The following is a 22,246-nucleotide window of genomic DNA, read 5'->3' as shown; positions in this document are numbered from 1 at the left end:
CCGACGAGGCTGCGCTGCTGGGCGGGAAGTGTGAGCGCGTGGTGCTGGCGGGGGCTTTTGATCTTCTTAATAAAAAGTCATGCACCCTATGAAGCCAGGTATAACCCATTTTCACATACGGATACGTTTTGGTAATAGTCCGTTACATGGCATATCTCTAATTTCATTGAACAACTGGCCAGGTAAAGCGGAAAGTAACAATTGTGCGTTATTACGTGTTCTAGTTAGGTATGTACATAGCAATACCCATCAATACAGCAGTCTATAAACTCTCAATCAAAGTGCACAAATAACGCCCGTCGCTCGATATAGATAGTTTTGTCCAAGAAGTGAAAGCCACACCTATGTATTTACAGCAGCCCCACCACTGACCGTCCTCGAAAAGGGGGAAGTGCCTCCCCACCCCACCCCACCCATCTACCCGAATAAGATAAGTCCCTATTGCCGTGAAGCTCGCCATGAGATCGTTTCCAAGAACAGACTATTTCACCCATCCTCCTTCCCTTTCGCCATATATTTCATAAGATTGTTCGTTAAAACGGGGCCAATCGTGTACAGCCCTCCCCCCCTTTTTTTAATACATCTATCTATCTTAGTAATCCCGAGTGGAAGTCGCGGCGCCCAATGATCGGCGTAGCCGTCGTGAACAGGCTCGTCGCGTTTCGGATGATCTCGTTCAGTCGCAGGATGTCCTCCAAGTTGACGACCGAGCTCATCTTGTGCCATCCTAGCTCCTCGGGGAGGCGTTCGTTCTCTGTACGGCACCATGATTAGCCTCGACCACATCACTGTCAAGGGGTAAGGGGTGGGGGGGGGGGGGGGGGGGGGGGGGGACTTACGGAAGAAGTACTCCACGAACGTGCGGTTCGTGGTAGCAGCCTCCTTGTCGCCAAAGCCGACGATGAGCGCGGTCAGCTCGCCGAGACTGAACTCCTCCATGGTATGCGTAAAGGTGTAGGTCGGGTTGAACGACTTGGAGTGAATTTGGCGGGCCACCTTGGCGTTGGCGAGCTGGTCGGCGGTGATGAGGTCGTTGGTCCAGTAGGCGCGGCTCTGGTCAAAGGCGGTCTGGTTAAAGATGTGGCCGTTGCCCCAGTAGGCATCTGAACGACTATTTTCAAGAGATTGGTTAATATGGACTATGCTGTTATGTGAAAGGCGGAATGGTAGTAAGGGGCTTGCTTACCTTAAGCTAGAGTCGTGCTCTAGGAGGTTGTGTACGTTCAGTTGGTCCCTATTGGAAATTATTAGCAACGCGATTTCTTGACGGAGAGCCAGGGGCCAGGATAAAAGGGGTCGTCTCACAGAGTGAAGAATGTGGCATTTGGCTCTGGGTTGGCGATGAGGGCGTTCTCGAACAAGATAGTGCCGAGTGACGCATTGAAGTTCAGTGCTGAGGTCACGGCATCGATGATCGCTGTCTCCGTGAGGTTTCGGCCATCGTGCGGGAGGAATTGGTGGTTCGCCAATGTGTTCAACATTGGGCAAGGACCTCGGACTACATCATGTTAGTGACTTCGAATAGGGGATTCGGTATCTTGTAGGCATATATACAGTCGTTTGGCCCAGGAGCTTTCCAGAGTCCCTTGCAGGGAGGATCGGGGTTGGCTAGCGCAACGCCGGCAGCAACAAGAAACGGCGTGAGTCTCATCATGATTACTAGATGGGTAGATATATAGATAGTTTTTGACGGTTGGTTAATTAGATACTAGTAATAGCGATTAAGGGGTAAGGTGCTGATCTTGCTTGATATTTGTTCTTGTTGTAGAGTGCAAGTAAAGTCTTTATATAACTCCAAGAATCTCCAACATCTCGTCTTACCCTTACGAAGCTTACGAGGTACCTTTGTTATGCAAACACATATGAAAGACGAGGCATGAAAAACGCAATCATAAAGTTCGCTACCTTCTTACCTTGACCGAGAGAGCTTGCAAGCACAGCCCATAGGCTCCATACTACGTAGATGTAAAGCGATATCAGGTTTGATGATCGTCGTTGCTTGGCTATACTAGAAAACGTAGAAGCAAAACAAACAACCAATAGGACGTGCGATATTACTATCCCGCGGTTGGGTATTGCAAGGCCCTGGAAGTGCGAGATCGATATGCGAGCGATATACGAAATTGGTACGAAACTTAGTACGAGATACGAAGCGTTTTTCCGAATACGTGTGAAGTCGGTACGAAAATATGGGGAAGGATCTTCATCAATAGAATACCATTAGCAGCCCCCTAGCCTTCTCACTGCCGTTCGGCAGTCATGAAACAACCCTATTTCAAGGACGTCCTTACCTGGAACAAATGCCCGATGCCTATTGGGATTATAGAAGCTCTGGGCAGCCTGCGAACTAAATACGCGTATGTTAAGACCAGTTTTGAAGAACACCAATCACATCAATTGTAATTATACACTCCCAGGCAGTGTTGTATGCAGTGTAGTATTAAGTATTATGCATCTAGAGCTTAAATCATCACATCTCCGAGCATATGGCTTGGCTGATAGACCACGGGTATGTAAGGGGTAAGCCCCATCCCCTCGGGCCCTACATAACATCCGAATGCTTGGGCTGTACCCAAACAACAAATTAGCAGTAGATGGAAGCCTTGGAAGTTACCTATGCATGGTGGGTGGTATTGATATCAGATCAGATCTTTGAACCACTCCCTTCTTCTGCATCCTGGGGCTGGTTCTTTCTGTGTATAGTGAACAGTTAGGTACTCTTCGAATTCCCCCGCCTTTTCTATCTAGCAACTTGCCCAACACCGATCATTTCGTTCATTAGACAACATACTAAACTTGAATTACCGAGTCTATCCCTTTGAACGTTACAAGGCAACATAGGCAACAAAACTACTAAAAATAAACCCTAATACATCTCTTTTAATCCACTATATCCACATTTACCCACAACCCCATATATTGATCCAATTTTACTTCAAATACAACGCGATACAAAGTTGGCCGGTAAATATATTAATCCGGCATCTAGTACACCCGATACGCCGGCGCAGCTGTGCCCGGCTGCCATCTAAGTTGACGATATTGATCCAGCTACGCGTCGTTCGAAAGCTCCTCTTGATTCTGAAGTTGGTACGCGTTTTGATCCAATGGAAATCCCATCGCAAGACCCCAAGGCACGCGAAACCCCAAGGCACGCGAAACCCCAAGGTACGCGATCTCCCATCCTTTTTGCATAGCAAACTCACTAATCACTTACAATCTTCAAATAAGAATCCATCTTCCTGTCAAGCTCATAAAGCGTGCTGATGCCAGAAAGTATGGTAAACATTAAGCCACGATCTCGATGTGGCACTTGTAATGTAGCTATGTGTAATTCTAAGTACTGTTGGTACAAGTGGCATACGCAAAATTAAGTGGTAAATTATGTACCTGCAGAATAATTAGATTTTATTGGATATTAGATTTATGGGACGGTGGGTAATTTGGCTTGGTTGTATCCTTGTTTATTTTTAGTAACTTTGTTGCCTATGTTGCCTTGTAACGTTCAAAGGGATACTGCTTAGCCCGAGACCGTCTTAAAGTTATCGACTTTAAGGGCGTTGGCGGGCGGTGATTTGTGGGGTATCCCGCTGACCTAACATTCTCATAATAGATAGTACGCGTTGCCAAGCCTCAGCAGAAGAACCGACCGATATGGTCCATGACGATCAAAGATGGACAGGATACGCCGGAAGGGTGAGTGGAGTCGTATGCGGTTATTTTAAAAATGAGATATTGTTGCAGCTTTGCTGCAACCGAAAAGGAAGAAGAGGAAAGGAAGAAAGCTTGCTTGATTCCTAACTACAATGGCGGAGTGCCAACAAATGGCTCTAGTGGAGCCTATGGTGCCTGAGGCACCTGCAACAGATATATACTTCCTAGGCACGAGCAGGTAGCCCTACGTAACATGAATCCCCACCCCCTTCTAGAACAAAACATCATGTGTTCTCTCCCTTTTTTTAGACTTGGCGGGCAATGCCGCCTTCGCTCCGAGATAACTTTCCATGGAATACACTAGGCCGACGTCCAGACTCTAGAGTCTGGACCCCAGAGTAGCAAACTATGGATACAGTTCGAAAGACTCAAAAGTATCCACAGGTCCTGCGCCCTGGACAATACCGCCCCCGGGGATGTATATACGACCATGCACGGAAGCTGCCATCGTGCCATGTCTGGGGTGTAGCATTGCAGGTAGCCTGTACCATGTATCCGTCTTGATGTTGTAAACCTCTGTTTCGTTGTATACCCCGTTCGAGGCTGGATCCGGGTTGCCTTCGCCGCCAAACGTGGCAATGTAATCACCAACGACGCCCATCGCAAGTCCACCGCGGGCAGTGGGCATCTCAGCATGAGCCTTCCATCCCTCCAAAGGCGCGTCAAGATCGAGAGTCCACGTTGTGTTGCGTACGTTCGTTTGCCCGTGATCACGACCTCCCACAACCCAAAACGTTCGCCCTATGATGGCGCCCCCGACATGATCCCGTGGTGCCGGAAGGCTCGGCAACGTTGTCCAAGTCCCCGTTGCGGTGTCATACGCGCTCACGATGTCGAGCGATGATTGAAGACCACCTGGTCCAACCTGGAGGCGCTCCATCCCTCCAGCGAGGTATATGGTGCTGCCAGAGATTCCAATGGCAGCAGAGCCACGGGCCTGGCCGTCAGGCAGAGGAGGTAGAGGCGTCCATGTCTCCCCAGTGATGTCGTAGACGAAACTGTTGGGTGTAGAGTGCCATATACCATCTACTCCATCTCCTGTAAGCCCACCAAGAACGTAGATCTTCCCATTGACCGCGGCAGCGTTGATGTGATTGAAAGGCTGTGGAAGTGCAGTAAGGTTCTGCCAACTGTTGGTCTCAAATGAGTAGGCCATGAACGTATTCGTCGCCGGGATTGGGCCAGCGGCGAGACTCGAGTTGGGAGGGATGCCGCCCAGAACATAGAGGTGCGTATCAGTTGCAGTCGTTCCATGCTCCTGGATTGCAAAGCCGCCACCGACGGGAGGAAGAGTCATCCATTTGGAACTGGGTCCCATCGAGGAGCGTATATTTGCGGGGAATGAAGTTGCCCTACCGGCTAATAGTGATATTGTCGAAAGCACTTGAGATAACTTCATGATGGAATACTACAACGTAGAAGCAAGGCGGAAGAAGGGCCTAGTATACCAGCCATAGTAGAAGCACATCCGCGCGAGTTGCTGCTCATTTTATACAACTTACCTACGTACCTACCGATATCGAGAGAACGGGACTTTTGTCTTTCACGTAAACGACGGGGTATGTACAATGGCCGCGTGGTTTCGGACAGCGATCCTGACAACTGTCGTTGCAATGCCGCATTTCGCAACTGATTCTCAGTAGCATGAGACGGTGTCATTGTCCATCGCGGTGGATGTCGACGGAGAACATTTTGTCAGCATGTTGATGAACAGATTAAGTCGTGGCGGATTTCCCTCGGAGTTAAGTAATTCAAATCATTCTTTTTCCAAATCATCGGGCGAAACTTATTTTTAACCCCTGTTTAACCCGAAGGAAACTATGAACCCCAGAGTCCCCTATAACTACCCACTTTAAATCCGTAGTACGGTAATCTTCCCCATATTTCTTTTCAACGGGATTTGTAATGAAATGACCTCACTAACTACCAGCTGGGAACAGCTGGGAACAGCTGGTACTAACTACTTGAGAGCAGAATGTCAGGTAATAGCACGTGACTAGCACTCATCACGTTAAACAAAGCAACAACAACATTAAAGTTGCCATGTATGTAACATACATTGATACTGATACCTAAGGTATATTATGAGGTGTTCATGGCGTAGACTGGCATAGTCTGTTCGTCTGATCCGAACCGTACTGAGCTTAAGATAACAAACCTAACAATACCAACCCAACTATCACACCATCACCCTTATTACTAACACTGCCAACGACAGTGATGAGCACGAGAGTTTATAGTTGAATTTCATAAGGTCCATACCATACGAGCATTGTATAAAGAAAATACAACAGATAAATATAATTATTTTAGTTAAAAGTGAACACCTAGGTTAGAGGGAAATTTTGCCTTAATAAACCTTGAATGCATAGTACAAGTATAATACGATGGAGGCTAGGATTTCTACATTTACGGTTGTTTCTTCGGCAAGTTATTTGGACAGTTCTATGGAGCGAAGTAGGTAACATAAACCCTCGGTGTTGGTTTTCCTACTAGGTAGGTTTTTCCAACATCTTCACGCAAATGCGGAGGGCCGTAACGTGTTGGAGAAGGAGTGGTAATATAATTCTACCTACCTAGGATAGTTAAACGAAAGAGCTTGACACCTGCTGTTGTGTAGGTACGCAATTGCTGTTAGCCACTGCATAGTTAGTGTAGTCACAATAGCAGATGAAGCTATCCATACTTGTAATGGGAGGAGGCCTATGGCATGGATGCATGTTGGTAGCTGCAGGTCTGTTAGAAGTTAAACATTTGGTGTGTGGTTAGGATGTTCAGCCCAACTATTTAGAGGCGTTAAACAATCTTGATTGGCCCCCTTTTTTCGTGGTTCATGGTTGTAGAGTGGGGTAAAATACTAAAATGATACCTACAAGAATCATACAACTACAGTAAGAATCAAAATAGGTTCCGATGCCTCATACGACTGTTCTAAAATCGTTTATCTTACCAGTCTCTTTCATTTGTTTCAACGCCCAGAAAGGAAGAAAGAAAGAAAGAACGGAACACCACCTCTGCAATAGAGTACAATGTCACAAATGTCCCTTAGTATATGTGATGTCGTCGATGTCTCCGACGCAGAAAGTATTGCTCGCTATGTTGAAGTACCTGCAAACCAGAATGGACCCTTATATCGAACGATGTTTCCTCATTCCGGCACGATAACTGAGGTGCAAATGGATGAAATAACTCGGTGGAATGTCGATATGTTGCAAGATGCATTTCAAGAGCGATGGGAAAGGTTTTTGAAAGTACTATCCACTGATGGCACTCCAGTCGGATTCTGCGGTTGGACGGTTATCAGTCGGAAGAGTGAAGAAGTGATCAATCATGAGATAGATAAAGAGCCAAAGAAGGAAAAGCCAAAGAAGAAAACCTGGGTGCCGGAAACACTGGATGTAGATGCTTGGATCACTATATCAAAAGCTTTAAGGGCAGAACGTGAACGGGTGCTGAAAGATCTTGATAATATATGCCGTAAGTTGAATTATATCACAACTTACAGCTATCTACTGAAATATCTTCTTACCTATCTAGGCTTGACATTTATGGCAGTAAGCCCGAACCATCAACGACAAGGCATTGGCTCAATGATGATGGAGCGAATATGTAAAGAAATTGATCAGTATGGACGATGTGCATATGTTCTCGCAGCACCAGAGGGCGTTCGGCTGTATGCCAAATTTGGCTTTCAGGCCGTTGGCAGTGTTGAAACTCCCCAGGGCACTATTACGAGTATGTTTCGGCAATCGCGTCAGCTATGAGAATAGATGTAATGGCTCGTGGAGGATAAGTAATACTATCAATGTGTTACCCAGGCTACATGTAGTAGTACCTTAACAGAAACAGTAACTGGTTGCTAGCACACATCATTCCACTAAACTTCATGATCTCAACGAGATACACGGCGTCCACAATCCAATAAGAGCACCAACCGAAAAAAGGTACAGCGACCTAGGAAAGCCACATTCACATTCGGTGTGTCCGTAAGCGGCGACAATCACATCGAACCCCAGACCTCGGACCCCAAATGTCAGACCAGGTTAACATCATTTCAGCCGCATTAATATATGCATTCCTTCCAACTAAAGGGACATCCTCTCAATACGCCCACTATTATTCCGCTGCATTTGGAGATAGCATAAGTACCTACTAGGTAGTAACTACTCAAATATCCCTCTGATAATTCCATTGGCCAATCTTCTCTTTTGTCCTGTCAGCTATGATAAGCATGACTGCAGCAATTCTGTCTCAGCTACCTCCTTAGCTGCAGTGGTTTCCTCATCCATAAACTTGCATTCAATAGATTAATTGCCACTTTTCGAATTCGAGTATTGATTGGATATTTCGAGTTATCTTGGCGCCATGTCGCCATTAAACTTCAACAAACTTCCAGCACACATTTTCTCGTGTAGTGGGGGGCTTGATTGACATTGACACAGCTGAGCCCCGAACACGGCGACAGTATAACTGCCCGCAACTTGAGCGCTAGCCATGTTGTTCTATCAATGTAGATTCAAGGCTTTTGCCCTCGACTTATAACCCTTTCGTGGCATTTTCATACTCTCGGCAAGCACATACCTTCCAACATTGTTCATCCTGATTCATATGTCATATGTGGAAAATATTCTTCTGGTCCCAAGATGGACTACTCTAGAGTAAACAAACACTTTACGAAGGTATCCTGCCCATCTTCTGAAGAACACGGAAATAACATCACAGATCATTTGCTCCATTACCATGGATGTATTAAGATATCCGAAAGAAAGAATTTTTTCGAAGATGACCAAATCTGGGAATGGGAGATCACTCATCAAAAAGAACATTTTGGTCGGACTGATTCGGAGGCAGAAGAATTCGTGAATAACAAGAAGCGTACTTGGAAAACAAACTGCGAGAAAGAAGCCGAGCGAATTCGTTTACTTCGTGAAATTATATTCAACGATCCAGACGACAAACACCTCGTGGAGAAACTGAGCAAAAGCATTACTGCATGGCGAACCACGAAGCACATAAACAGCTCTCGCCCAACCGAGAACATTCCAAGTCCTCGACAGAGCATATCTGATTGCATGAACGCAGTGAGTAGTTTGACCAGGAATAACTCGGCTTCTCAAGAAAGCACACCCAACATCATGAACGCAACAAGTAGCTGGACCGAGAACAATTCAATTTCTCAAGATAGCACACCTGAGAGCATGAATGTAGCAAGTAGCTTGGTCGGGCACAATTCGGTTTCTCAAACGAGCACGCCCAACAGCACGAACGCAGCGAGTAGTGAGCCGGAGTCTCCTAAACATTACGAACTCGAAAATGACATTAACGTACCTATCATACACTTCGAGAGCGGCAGAGGTGTCGATCTAGAGGTTCCTCAAAGAAAGGGGTGGAATCAGTTCCCGAACCAGAAAATGCCCCTAAAGAACTTGCTAGAAGACCGAGGCGATGATAATATTCTCCGCAAAACACACAATACCACTGGAGACCATCTGACGTATTTTCATATACCCTCAAATAATATGAGTGTAAGTTGGATTACACGTGAAAAGCATTACACAATGCTAACATTGATCTAGTGGGCTGAGGTAAGTATTCTATCATCGAGATAAACTAAACATTAACCAGTTGCGTATAAGTGTGCGATCGGTCGATACTTCGGTGAAGAGCCTCCAAATTACCTTGAAACCAACCGCGAGTTGTTGCGCCAAAAGAGATCCAGAACATACATGATCCTTCGAGACCAATACTGGCGCAGCCAGATGCATGGTGGCGAGCAACACAACCCACCACACGCAAGGCACATGCGACCCCTCTGTGAGACGATATCATCAGGTATGTGATGCCTCTAAACTCTTCGGTCGATATATATTGTAACAATGTTTTAGATCCTAAGGAGGAAGATAAATTTCCGACCAATATGGTTCTTTTCGTAGGTTGTCTCTACGCACATAATTTTGGCATTGCTCATCTCATTTGTAGATGCCATACCTTCATTGGGATACCTCCAGGAAAAGCCAGCAGTTCGCTGCGGAGATTGGACGCATAACCCTTGCAAACAAAGAAGATGTTCCCATTGATGAAAAGAAGGCAAGGGAAGAACCAAGCAAGATTCATCGCCGTAAGCGAGTCTAAGCGGATGAAATATTGTCACTGCTAATGATAGCTAACGCTAACTAGGAATATCGATCAAACGAGTGGCAGCCTTGATCAAACGATTGCCGACATTTTTCGAGAAGGACCCAAAACGTCCGCTTACTGTTGAGAAATTTCCCCCTACCGATAGTAATGGCCGTGTTGAAGTCACAACGGCTCTAGGTCAGTGTTTTGTCGACGCCGCAAGACTTTATGAAGGCATGTCAAATTACAGAGACAAGACACTACTTCGGAAATATTTGTGCCAAGATCCTCCCCTACACCCACGTCGCACTCTGGATCAGGCTTATTACTGGACCCTTACTTCAACAGATAAAAGGGATAGGGATCAAGTTGTATACCGGCACACCACTACCAAACCCGAATCTCTCCATAGATACGACCACAACAAAAATCACTGGCCGAAACATGAGGAATTCGGTATTAAACAGCGGTGTGAGGAATGCACGATGACAGCACGGAAACTATCCCGAATCGTAATGACCGACCAACTCTGGATGTGGATATTAGATGCAAGAACGATTATTACCTGCTTTCCAAAACGATATGGCGCCAACAAGCAAGATGCATCAGGTGTCCATAAATCAATCAGGGTTCATTTTCAAGACAGCAGCCCAGACCAAATCCGTACTGTTTTCGATCTTGCTCTTGTTATCATTGACGAGTGTTCCAATACACTCTTTGACAGAACCAAGACAGGGGATCGACTGCCGCAAGTGCTTGATGCTTTCTCAAAAGCCATTGGTAGAGTTGTAAGTACCTATATAGTACCCACTTAGACTTCAGACATTGTGTTAACAGAGCTCAATAGATGCAGAAACAAACTGGAGCGTTTGAAAAACTATGGCGCTGGACAGACGATGCGAGCGAAGTTTACAGGTCCAGAGAAGGCAATGCCTCCGGACTTCACGTGGCACTTCTCGATATCAACCCCGAAGGAAAACTCGAGCGAGAGATAAATGACATTATGGAGGAACTAGATATCATGATTCACATTTTCAAGACCCAGGAAAAGACACTGATATCGTTCATCGCGAAAGCCGAAACCATACTTGACCCCTTTGGATACTTCAGTAACGATCAGAGAAGGGCGATGATAAGTAGATATCATTGGAACAAGTCTGACCGGAAGCCTGCCCATCTACGGACCCTGTGGGAAGCCATTGAAGAAAAGAAGAAAGATGACCCCGAGTTAAGGAAAAAGCGAGATGACTACAACTGGTTTAAGCTTAATGCCGACGAACGCTTGAAAGGCGTCAGGGGACGAATCGATGAACTCAAAGAATTGCGCCGTAGTGCAGAAAACACCGCCGAGAGTGTAAGTGCGCACGACGATACCCAGTTGAACGAAAGGAAGTTAATGTGAAGTTTAGGTCAAGGATTTATTGGCATTGAAGCAACAGCAGGCTAGTGTTGTCCAAGCGTGGCAAGCCGTCAAGCAGTCGGATGAGACAATCAAGCAAGGCCGATCTATTATGATGTTTACACTCGTGACAATCGTTTTCGTACGTTAACCTTCATTTTGGCAATGCACCTTACCTACCTATATACATAGGTATGTAGGCACTAAGCTAAACTGCTCACTAACCCCCCTCCAGCTCCCACTTTCATTCATGTCCAGTGTTTTTGGGATGAATAATACCGCTATCACTTCTGATAACACCTCATTACACTTCGAATTAGTGTACATGTGTAAGAGAATTGCCCCGTTTTACTTATAGCTTCAAGAAACTAACTTGAGCCCTTAGTCTCCATTTCTGCTGGAGTCATATTCATCACGTTACTCATTGCATTTGGCGACTGGATCCGTGAAGGGGCCTTCTACCTCTGGAAGTGGCTGACCATTCGGTTTCTGGTGCGCTTTGGTCTGTACGAGCATTGGCTCAATTTCGAAAATGGGAGCAATAAATTCTACTCTGACATAGATGACAGCTCTCATCGCCGCATGAGGGACGCCAAGCTTGCATGGCTCGAACAGAGGCGTCGAAGACGGGCTGCTGGTGGCAAGACAGAACAAGAAGAGCGTGCAGTCATGAAATCACCCTGGAGTGATTATTGGCGATCTCGAAGTAACGAAAATGGGGATAGCATGGGCCAGAATGGGAATGTAGAAGCTCAGAATGGCGACGTGGAAGCTCAGCGCGGGCATTAAAGAAAAAGAATGGGCGCGGATATCATGTCATGTCTCATTAGTAGTAGCCTATATTAACCAGCGTAATGATCCCAAGAAGGGAAACCCACTAGAGTTCGTCCACATCCGGGAATGGTCGGCCACTGTTTTCTAATATTTTCTGCTTTCCTTCCACGTGCTCCCGAACATTCTCCCGTTCGCTATCTACAACCTTGGCATTCTCCTTATTCTCACCCTCGCCCTCGCCCTCGCCCTCACCATTGTGAGATATCCCTAGATAGTCGTCCACGATGAGCCGCGCGACATTCATGCCCATCAGCGCGCTCGTCTCCATCGTCGAGATGAAGCTCTCGATGCCAGACGTGTAGTACAAGCCATCGCCCAGCACCGGGTCCTGGAACGTGACGCGGGGCAACTTCTGGGGGTACGGGTGGAAGACCGTGGGGTGGTACCACGAGACGGGGTCAGCAGCAGCATCGGAAGGCGTTGAGATGGTGAAGGTATCCGGGACCTCTGCGCCGAGCAGCCGGGACAGAAACTCCGGCTTCACTTTGTCGGGCGAGAAGATCTTGTACACGTACTCCTTGCCGCCGGTCTTCGGGCTCGTGACGGTCTTCACGAGGCTCGCGGAGAAGAAGCCGGCGCTGCCGACGGCGTCGGGGCCCGACTTGGCCTCGTCGTTCTCGCCGAGAGTGGTTAGCACAGAAGAGGGCACGGTGGCGTTGGGGTCGAGGTGGAAGAACTCTGGGCTGAAGCGTAAGGGAGAGGCGAAGAGGGTCACGTGCAGAGTCACGTAGGGGATCTCGTCGACAGGGTGGGGGATCACGTCGGCGTTGGAGCTGATGCCGCTGAATTGGTAGGGCGCTGCGATGACGACGTCGTCGAAGGTGACGGGGTGGGCTTCAGCGTTTATGGTGCTGGTGGTGCCGGTGGTTTTGGTCTTGATGGTGTACTTTGGCGAGGTTGAGTCAGGGTCGCTGCTGGACTCTTTGGAGATTGAGGATACAGTCGAGTTCAAGGCGACGTAGGCCTTGGAGTCGGTGACCATATTCGAGAAGATCTGCCAGTTGCCCCCTGTCACAGCCATTGCACCTTCAGGGGCCATGGCAACCTGATATGACACATTAGTTTGCATGATTCTTGTACTAATAAGCAGGTATCGAATGGATGTTTCAATTAGGCTTACCATAGTGCCAAGGCCGTGGATGAAAGGTAGGTTGGAAGCATAGTTGACTCGGGTGCTCGCCTGCACGATGTCATGCGCAAATGCGCCATCAAGCTTGCTCTCCGCGAGGAACTGCTGCCCAGTCACGCCCGTGACTTTCACAAGGCCGAGCTCAAACGCCGTCGCAGACAGAGATCTGAATGGAAAGTAGGGCGGCTGGTAGAGCTTGAGGAAGGTGGCGACCGTGTTCTGGACGAGGCGATAGATGTAATAGGGCGCCGTGCCGTACTTCCAAAACAGCTTGGCGAGATTCCACCAGTTCGAGGACTCAGAGTCCTGGGTGTAGACGAATTTGTCTCCGTCCCAGATGCCCAGAACACCCTTTTCATCCGAACCTGGGTCCTGAGTGCCGAGGTTGAAGTTCTTGGTGGCGTTGCGCAGAATGTGGTTGGCCTCGATGAAGATCGAGGCACCTAACTCGACGGGGTTGAGCGGGTCGTCGTAGACGTTTACCGTCAACGTACGACCGCCGATGTGGGCTGTTTTCTCAAAGATGGTGATGTTCACATCTACACCGTCTTCTGCCGCAAACTTGCGGATGTGGTAGGCGGCGGAGGAGCCTGCGGCACCGGCACCTGTTTATTGTGTTAGTAAAGGAAGCATGAGATTGAATGTAATGTGATCATTATATATATTCGCAGCTACTTTACGAGGGCCTATCATTGCAACTAACAAGAGGAGACAGGTAACTTATGGAATGCTTCATAAAAGTAATTGGTGTAATTGGCCAAATTTAAGCTGAACGTCAGGGATAATGAAAGCAGCTGAAAGGAACTAACCGATGATTGCGACTTGCTTTACTTGCTTCACATGTTGGGGGATAATAGCATTATTATGGCTGTTGGCGGCGGTGAATGCGAAAAGCATACACGCCGAGGTGTAGAACTGCATCAAATGCATCGTAGGACTTTTTATAGGTACCGGTATTCAAAACATTTGAGAAGAAAAAAAAGAAATGCGGGAGTTGAGCTGACAAGTTGAGGAAGGTTGGTAATTAACTAATTATAAGTAACTATCAGGATTCGATCGTTCGATCGCTGGACTCGGTTGGACTGGACTGTGCTTGGGACATGTGGTTGCTGGTTGCTGGTACCGACTCTACCGGGTGTGTCAATGTTAACTATTCGTAGGTAACTTGGATAACTACAGGGTAGATGTACGAAATACCCACACTCTGACTGCACTAACTTAGGTTAGTGGTGATAGTTCAAGTTACTTCAAGGCAATATTATTGCACTAACTATAACGTAGCTATATTTATGCTTAGACGCATATATGTAATTGATTTTCAACATTTGAACATATTCAAGCTTTGAATGATAGATCTCGCAACAACACATCACATTTGTACGATGATACAGTATGAATAATATATAAAGTATATTATATAGGTGGGTAGTTTGCATATGCATATTATACAGTGGCGGATGTTTATGTAGTTCAACAATGGCGATTTCAAGTTGTCAGGTACAAGTTATCAGGTACACACCTATGTACTACAGGAATAGATTGATCAATGTGGACTCGCATCCAGATGTCGCTTTCAATGGTCAAATGTTGTTTCTTAGAAAACCATCACCACCGCCGTTGCCATTGTCCAAACCTTAATCCCTTCAGGCGTGGGCATTTTGATTTAAGCCAAATTAAACCTCTCAACCACCTCATATGCACGCACCTACTACATATGTACCTACATGTACACAGGTGTAGTAGCGTTCATATATGTACCGTATATGTACCGATTATGTACCTGTCAATCACTAAATCACTGATTCACTAGGTACATAATAATCTCATTGTTGTCATTCAATACTTACCCTTCACCACTCACCAACAATGACCAACGATGCTCATCAATGCGCTTTATTGGAAATAATAAAGGGCCCTCCCCTACAATCTGTCATACTCATTGTTCCCAACGTACTTCAAAAGCACCCAAGACCTTTCCCCTCCTCGACTAAAAGTTGTTATCGTCCATTTTACCATTCTAACTGACAACGGTACCATTGCCTTATCCATGGTGTACCAAAAGCATAATGGATATACCTGGTTATTACTCTCGGGTAGTGATTCGAGAGACAACATCGGCGTGGGTGCTTAGACCTAATCGCATTGATTTGAACGACCCGCAAACTGTTGGCCTCCATGATCCTCTCAGACCGGAGCCGAGAGCGATCCATGAAGAGCTCGTCGACCCGGCTCCGCCGACAAGATTGCCCAATTTTTGGCACCTTCCATACGAACTGCGCCAAGAAATATGGGAAATGCTTCTGCCGCCGCCACGGATCATCTGCTTGATGTCACCACAAATGTACGAAAAATACAGCCACATTTACAAGTCGGTGCATATTCCGGCCTTCTATCCAGCCTGCGAAGAATCCAAGGAGATTGTACAAAGATGGGGTGTCGGTTTGAGGTTTGTTAGTTACAAGGGCATGCCAATTCATTGCGAATGGTTCAACCGCCGACGCGATATACTATACCTGCCGAGCATCATGAGTTTCGGCTGTTTCGATGGTTGGGGTAGCTGCCTGGACAACAGCACTATCATCCTGAACGTTTTGGAGGTATTGGAAGATCGATATCGAGGTGACCAGCTGAGCAAACATTTCACGCAAGTCGTGGACCAGGGCCGATTCGACAAGGTGAAGGCCTTCCGGCTCTCCATGTTGAAAGTCCAATGGGGCGGCGACCAATGGGGTGAAGAGCTTGATATATATGGTGAGGACACCATGGCCGTATTGGACTTGGACGACCCTCGACTTCCCACACTGCTCCGGCCCGTCTTCCAGAACATGAGATTTCTCCTTGGCTCTCAAAATAAGCAGCAGCAGGTCCACAAGCGCCCTTCATGTCTACTCAGACATCTTCGCCGCGAGTGGGAAGCCGAATTGAAGTTCTTGTTCGAGGAGCAGTGGCTCCAAAGCTACTTACAAAAGATGGACAAATTGGTCTCGGAAGAATTGTACACTGGCAAGAGATTTGGGCTTGACGACCAGCGGCGAGCCTTGGATCGAGGCCATGAACTAGTACGCACACTGATTGCTGGAATGCCTAGTATCCGCCCAGTTATCCTTTTTGAGAAGTGCTACCCATCAACCGTTCTGTCTAAACATAACCCAGGAGCAATGGCAGGTGGTGACGATGTTTGGAACGGTGGCCGACAATGGGATGGCCTGAGGTGCATTGCTCACAGGCGTGGTATGACTTTGACTTATTCACGTGGGATGAGTTCCTTTGAATAGATTGATCTTGGTATCAATACCGACATTGTATGAGTGTGGTGGACAAATCAAGGGTGGTAAATACCGAAAGAGTCTTATGACAAAAAATGCAAAAACTACAATAAAACTGCATGTAAAAAAAGAACGCGCCCCCTATTGTGTTGTACGTGAGGTTAGGCTTTGCGTCGTAATAACGAACTTGAAAGAATTCCAATCAAGATCGGCTAGTAGAAACATTGAATAGAGGTGAGGTGGTACGTGCTTTGATAAGGTGATGTGATAAGAAGAGCGGGGGATCAAAAATGACAATTAATTGATCGATGCAACTTTGTCGGCCCGTCAGGCAACGCTTATCTAAGGCTACAGGGGCTAGACAATCTAATAACAGGGCTACTACAGGAAAAAAAGTCGAAGATGCTGGCGGACCCACTTTGAGCTTCTCATCTCAATAAACGTTTGGAATTATAGAATTCCCACGTTGTACCCCTCGATATCAACAATTTCCAACTAAATACCAAACACAACCACACCTCTAGCCAGACATATCTTATTAATTCATCATGTCTGCTGCACAGCTTCTCAACCCTAAGGCCGAATCTCGGGTATGTTCATCTAGCAGTCCTTTCCTAAATAAATTGTAATACTGACTCGTAGGAAAGCGGCGGGGTGAAGCTTTGAAAGTCAACATCAGCGCAGGTGAAGGCTTACAAGAGGTTCTCAAGTCCAACCTAGGTCCTCTAGGAACTATCAAGATGTTTGTATCCCTCCTCACATATATAATCTGATGAATGATAGAGAGAAGCTAATTCCTGTCGTAGGTTAGTGGATGGTTCTGGACAGGTACGAAGTCTTCACGAAAAGAGCCTAATGATCCAAACTCCTTTGAACTAACATTTATGGAATAGATCAAATTGACCAAGGATGGAAACGTGCTACTGAGAGAGATGCAAATACAGAACCCTACCGCCGTCATGATCGCCAGGGCTGCAACCGCCCAAGACGATATCTGCGGAGACGGTACAACATCTGTGGTTTTGTTGGTAGGAGAACTTCTGAAGCAGGCAGAACGATACATTGCCGAAGGCCTGCACCCTCGAATCATAACCGAGGGATTTGAGATCGCAAAGAATGAATCATTGAAGGTATGGCGCATATACATCCTCTCCTTGCGGAACTCTTGCGGAACATGTCGTCTTACTTGCCACTTATAGTTCTTGGATACCTTCAAGTTGCCCAAGGAAGTTGATAGGGAACTCCTCATATCGGTCGCTCGAACTTCACTATCAACTAAACTTAACGCGAACCTCGCCGAAAAGCTCACCCCTGCTATCGTCGATGCCGTCCTATCTATCTACCAAGCTCCCGCGAAACCAGATCTTCACATGATAGAGATCATGAAGATGCAACACCGTACCGCCTCAGATACCCAACTGATCCGAGGCCTGGCCCTAGACCACGGCGCTCGACATCCTGACATGCCAAAAAGGGTAGAGAACGCTTTTATCCTGACCATGAACGTGAGTTTGGAGTACGAAAAGTCGGAAATCAACTCGAGCTTTTTCTATTCCAGCGCCGATCAGCGGGACAAGTTAGTTGAGAGCGAGCGTAGATTCGTCGATGCTAAGCTGAAGAAGATTGTCGACTTGAAAAAGGAAGTTTGTGGAAACGACCCAAAGAAGAGCTTTGTCGTGATCAACCAGAAGGGTATCGATCCCTTGTCTCTGGACGTGCTAGCCAAGAACGGCATTTTTGCCCTGCGAAGAGCTAAGAGAAGAAACATGGAGAGATTACAGCTCATCTGTGGTGGTACTGCACAGAACAGTGTCGAGGATCTGAGTCCGGATATCCTTGGCTGGGCCGGTTTGGTGTACGAGCAACAACTGGGCGAGGAGAAGTACACGTTCATCGAAGATGTCAAAGACCCCAAGTCTGTAACACTCATGATCAAGGGCCCGAATGCCCACACCATTACGCAAATCACGGATGCCGTCCGCGATGGCCTGCGGAGCGTATTCAACATGATCGTGGACAAGAGTGTAGTTCCCGGTGGTGGTGCTTACCAGGTTTCTTGCGCGGCCCACTTGAAGAGCGACGCTTTCAAGAAGACGGTTAAGGGCAAGGCCAAGTGGGGTGTTGATGCATTTGCAGATGCGCTCTTGATCATTCCCAAGACACTCGCAGCAAACGCCGGTCACGATATTCAGGACGCACGTAAGTGTTATTTCGCGCTAATCTGTCCCGTTTCTGATGCCTTTTTTACTAACGTGAACACAGTTGCTTCCCTCCAGGATGAGAATGCCGATGGAAACATTGTTGGATTGGACTTGATCTCTGGACAGCCCATGGATCCGACACAAGAAGGTGTCTATGACTCTTTCAGAGTTTTGCGGAACTGTGTCGCTTCCTCGTCGAGCATCGCCTCGAATCTCTTACTCTGTGACGAGATGCTCAAGGCTCGCCAGATGGGACGACAAGGTGGCCCTGGGCCCGGCATGGATGGCCCGGAGGAGTGATGCAAATAAATCCTCACGACTTCACTGATACCACTGTACGTAAGACGCAAAAATTGGCGTTGTTAATAGACGTGGTCAGAACAATCCGTGTATTGAGAAGAGTTGATTGTGTCCCGCTCAAGTCGTGCTTCAACTATGTCTCCCTTGACTCTAGTACTACACATGAAGAGAGAATGCCATATGGCCCCATAACGTTAGGTAAGGTTTCGAGAGCCAATACAGCTCTAGTGATTATTAATTAAATGCCTAGGTAAATATTAGAGGTATGATATAAACAATGTTGTGAATTCCCTATGCTAACCCCGTCTTAATTGAACAACAACTTGACCATCAGCTGAGAGCGGTATTTGCCAGCCTAAGCGCTCTCGAACCGCCACCGGTTCCGAGACACTGTATATAGAAGAGTCATTCGTCTCAATCCACAATACCGTAGCCACAGCCTTTGGGGTATTTGACAACTGCACTAGGGTGAGTGAAATCGCACCCGATGTACTTTCGTATGTAAAATCCTGAATATTACCCGCGTCCAGTGTAATTGTCACGCCTAGTGGCCCGATGAATACACGGCGGCTAACAGGAGCCGTAACCTGGACGCTGACCTTGTCCTCCGCAGAAGACAACAAAGTGCCGCCGTAAGCGAGGAGCCCAAAAGTATCGTGTCGCGCGACAAACGTCCCAGACCCGAGCACCATTCCCAAAAAGCCGGGGCCGTAGTCGCCGCTGTACCCGTCCCACCTCAACGTATCGGGCCAGGAGTGGAAAGACGCTGAGGCGAACCCGTCTTCGTTGATGCTGGATAGAGGTCCGCTGGATCCTCCGTACCCGACTTGGAGGAGGTACGGGTCCGATGGGTTGCTGCGGAAGGCGGAGAGAAGGACGAGGGAGTTTAGTGCGGAGCCGTAGTGGTGGATTTGTCGCTCTATGCGCTGGAGCTTCCCGCCATAGCTAAAGGATAATGGGTTGTCAGATTTAAAGGGGATAAAAAGAGGGGGAAAATGGAAAGGTGAGTAAGATCTTACATATTATCCCAGTACCTGCGCGCGTTGCCATTCCAGCCCCAGTGAGGCACTGTTGGCGTATAACCGAGAACACTGTTTATAGTTTTCGTTACCGTCTTGGTGAAGCCGAAATGTCTACATATGCTCTGTTAATATGAATGTAATACATACCGTATGCATAATGACTGAGAACTTACTTCGCCCAATAGTAGACACCCTCCTGCCCGGTCGAGTCCCATGCCATCTCACTTCCGTACGGAACTTCTTCGGAGTCCCACTGCGTTGCTCGGGATCTCATGGCTTTCGTCAGCGTATTAGCCTCGGATGTCAGTCCCTCCCGAGTGAGATCAGTAAGTATCTCCCCGAATACCGTTTCACCCATCAAGCCCAGTTCCTTGTATGTTACATCAGACTGCGTGCAGCGAATGACGGTGCTGTAGGCCTGGTTGAGGTACCATTTCCAGTCGTGGCTGTTCAGAAGCTCGGGATAGGCCCTCCCAACGCGGTACAGGGACCAGTACGCTGCCGCAACATGCACGTAGTCATATGCACGGCCGATCCCATATGCATCCTCTTGGCTCCAGGATGTCCAGCTCGTCCAGTCTATGCTGGTGTTGTACGTGTATTTCGGAACGGCTGTGGGCTCGTAGTAAAAGATACTTTTCCGCACCGCGAAATCTTTCGTCTGAATCGTACCCCAGAGGACCCGATCAACAAACATCTCGAGCTTCGAGACCTCCTCGGCATCGGGCTGGATGACTTGTTTTGCCATCGCGGCGAGATACGCCCCAACGCCCCCTTCATCGCTAAGCCCAGCGATCCACACCCGCGGGTCTTGCGTCACGATCGACCGCGTCTCGTAATCATAGCTCATGACCGAGTACGCGCGCCCAAACGGGTCCGAGGTATCGTCAAACCACTGCTCCGTCGTAAGAAACCTCCCCAAATCCCCTATCGCCTGCGCCGCCGGCTTCGTGACAAAATAATGCACCGTCTGCACTTTCCCATCCTCGTACTCAACCGTCACCCTCGCGCGGCCCCAGAAATCCGGCGACGGCGTGACGAGCACGCCCTGCCCCTGCCCCAACTCGCTGAACGCCAACGACTCCACCGGCTCGCTCGACACCGCCAGCACGCGCGCATCCGCCTGTAAAAATAGCTGCGCCGAGGAGCCTACCGGAATGATGTACCCCGGCACGCCCACCGCGACCGGCGTCCCCGTCCGCCGCACCGCCACGTCGAGGTCCCTTACCCCGCCCCTCGCAAGCGAGAACCGCACGCCGAACTGCACCGCCTCGCCCGGCCCCAGCGTCCGCGACGACGGCGCGTTCCACGGCTGCGCGCTGGACCACTCGTGCTCAGCCCAGGCGCCGCTGTGCACCTGCCACTCGTAGAAGCCCTCGAACGTCTGGCTGCCGTACCCCGTCGCCTCGTACACAGGCTCGTCGAGGTTGCGGTACGCTTCGAGGGGCGAGTTGGCGTTCAGCGGCGTCACGACGAGGGCGGAGCCCGTCCCGCGCACGGGCGCCGCGCGGATGTAGCCCGCGTGCATGCCGATGTACGGGTCGGAGAGCGAGCAGAGCCGCTGGGTGGCGCCCACGGCGCGGCGAGTGAAGATGCTGTTGAACTCGGCGGGGAAGCCGAGGCTGCCGAGCTCGAGGGCGGCGGAGGGGTGCGCGTTGGTGAGGGTGAAGCGCAGAGCGAGGTCCCCGGCGACGTCGAGCCATTCGCGCGTCACGTTCAGGGGGCTGGAGGTGGGCAGGGTGGGGGATAGGTTTGCGGCGGCTAGGGATCCGTTACTGCTGCTGCTGCTGGTGATAGGGAGAGCAGCGACCGGTTTCCGCGCCGCGGCGGAGTCCCCGTCGATCCAGGTGCCGTTGTCGTCGCCGGCAACGCGGTACCGGAAGGTGATGTCGCCCCAGTGGTACTGCCCGTTGCCCGCGCGCGCCGAGAGCAGGTCGAAGGGCAGGAAGTCGAACGTGTCCCCCGCGGGGGTCAGCGACGCGAGAACCTGCGCGTCGCGCACGAGCTTGACGTTGAAGTTGGCGGTTTTGAGCGTGGTATAGCCGTTTTTGACGCCCAGGTCGTCGTTTTGGCAGGTGGCGCTGGGGAGGAGGAGGGAGAAGATGGTTAGGGCGAGGAGGCCCCTGGCGCGCAACAACATGGTGAGATGTTGGATCCTCTTTTCTTCTTTTCTTCTCCTTTAATCCTTTTTTGTAAGAAAAAAAAAGAATTAGAAAGAACTGGAATTCCCTAGGGCTCGCGAATAGTGCCCTGGGAAGCTATAT

The 22,246-nt window shown here is 48.6% G+C and overlaps 8 protein-coding genes across 8 annotated transcripts; 4 read left to right on the top strand and 4 right to left on the bottom strand.

Annotated features, from left to right (window-relative positions):
• Nucleotides 1-415: 415 nt before the first annotated feature.
• On the bottom strand, nt 416-2,292 carry GGS25DRAFT_511012 (Cloroperoxidase). Its single transcript, XM_049262693.1, has 5 exons — nt 1,555-2,292; nt 1,306-1,498; nt 1,187-1,234; nt 840-1,111; nt 416-754 (listed from the first exon to the last, which is right to left on the bottom strand). Exons 1-5 carry the CDS (start codon nt 1,652-1,654, stop codon nt 588-590), a joined length of 780 nt encoding a protein of 259 aa, XP_049112419.1. The 5' UTR covers nt 1,655-2,292; the 3' UTR covers nt 416-587.
• A 1,475-nt stretch (nt 2,293-3,767) lies between these two features.
• GGS25DRAFT_511010 (galactose oxidase) lies at nt 3,768-5,505 on the bottom strand. The gene has a single exon (XM_049262692.1). It carries the CDS (start codon nt 5,111-5,113, stop codon nt 4,061-4,063), a length of 1,053 nt encoding a protein of 350 aa, XP_049112418.1. The 5' UTR covers nt 5,114-5,505; the 3' UTR covers nt 3,768-4,060.
• A 993-nt stretch (nt 5,506-6,498) lies between these two features.
• GGS25DRAFT_89766 (acyl-CoA N-acyltransferase) lies at nt 6,499-7,932 on the top strand. The gene has a single exon (XM_049266121.1). The coding sequence runs from the start codon at nt 6,744-6,746 to the stop codon at nt 7,476-7,478; it is 735 nt and encodes a 244-aa protein (XP_049112417.1). The 5' UTR covers nt 6,499-6,743; the 3' UTR covers nt 7,479-7,932.
• A 114-nt stretch (nt 7,933-8,046) lies between these two features.
• On the top strand, nt 8,047-12,063 carry GGS25DRAFT_89708 (uncharacterized protein). The gene is made up of 11 exons (XM_049266120.1): nt 8,047-8,393; nt 8,566-9,239; nt 9,291-9,299; nt 9,351-9,546; nt 9,600-9,643; nt 9,694-9,832; nt 9,892-10,619; nt 10,679-11,185; nt 11,241-11,372; nt 11,466-11,559; nt 11,616-12,063. The coding sequence occupies exons 2-11, from the start codon at nt 8,787-8,789 to the stop codon at nt 12,017-12,019; spliced, it is 2,706 nt and encodes a 901-aa protein (XP_049112416.1). The 5' UTR covers nt 8,047-8,393; nt 8,566-8,786; the 3' UTR covers nt 12,020-12,063.
• Nucleotides 12,064-12,107: 44 nt separating this feature from the next.
• On the bottom strand, nt 12,108-14,123 carry GGS25DRAFT_516206 (prenylcysteine oxidase; the record flags this gene model as incomplete). The annotated part of the gene is made up of 4 exons (XM_049263170.1): nt 12,108-12,202; nt 12,233-13,109; nt 13,185-13,798; nt 14,003-14,123. The coding sequence occupies 4 exons, from the start codon at nt 14,121-14,123 to the stop codon at nt 12,108-12,110; spliced, it is 1,707 nt and encodes a 568-aa protein (XP_049112415.1).
• A 636-nt stretch (nt 14,124-14,759) lies between these two features.
• GGS25DRAFT_89697 (uncharacterized protein) lies at nt 14,760-16,631 on the top strand. Its single transcript, XM_049266119.1, has one exon. It carries the CDS (start codon nt 15,260-15,262, stop codon nt 16,466-16,468), a length of 1,209 nt encoding a protein of 402 aa, XP_049112414.1. The 5' UTR covers nt 14,760-15,259; the 3' UTR covers nt 16,469-16,631.
• A 187-nt stretch (nt 16,632-16,818) lies between these two features.
• Nucleotides 16,819-19,082, top strand: GGS25DRAFT_89290 (chaperonin Cpn60/TCP-1 family). The gene is made up of 6 exons (XM_049266114.1): nt 16,819-17,049; nt 17,107-17,201; nt 17,266-17,287; nt 17,353-17,589; nt 17,659-18,658; nt 18,722-19,082. The coding sequence occupies exons 1-6, from the start codon at nt 17,008-17,010 to the stop codon at nt 18,958-18,960; spliced, it is 1,635 nt and encodes a 544-aa protein (XP_049112413.1). The 5' UTR covers nt 16,819-17,007; the 3' UTR covers nt 18,961-19,082.
• A 67-nt stretch (nt 19,083-19,149) lies between these two features.
• GGS25DRAFT_528355 (uncharacterized protein) lies at nt 19,150-22,122 on the bottom strand (the record flags this gene model as incomplete). The annotated part of the gene is made up of 3 exons (XM_049265181.1): nt 19,150-19,905; nt 19,980-20,093; nt 20,156-22,122. 3 exons carry the CDS (start codon nt 22,120-22,122, stop codon nt 19,257-19,259), a joined length of 2,730 nt encoding a protein of 909 aa, XP_049112412.1. The 3' UTR covers nt 19,150-19,256.
• Nucleotides 22,123-22,246: the final 124 nt, after the last annotated feature.

The sequence above is a fragment of the Hypoxylon fragiforme genome, assembly GCF_022984875.1.
Source record: "Hypoxylon fragiforme strain CBS 206.31 chromosome Unknown GGS25scaffold_10, whole genome shotgun sequence".
NCBI classification, from domain to species: domain Eukaryota; kingdom Fungi; phylum Ascomycota; class Sordariomycetes; order Xylariales; family Hypoxylaceae; genus Hypoxylon; species Hypoxylon fragiforme.
This window is presented reverse-complemented; position numbering and strand designations above follow the sequence as displayed.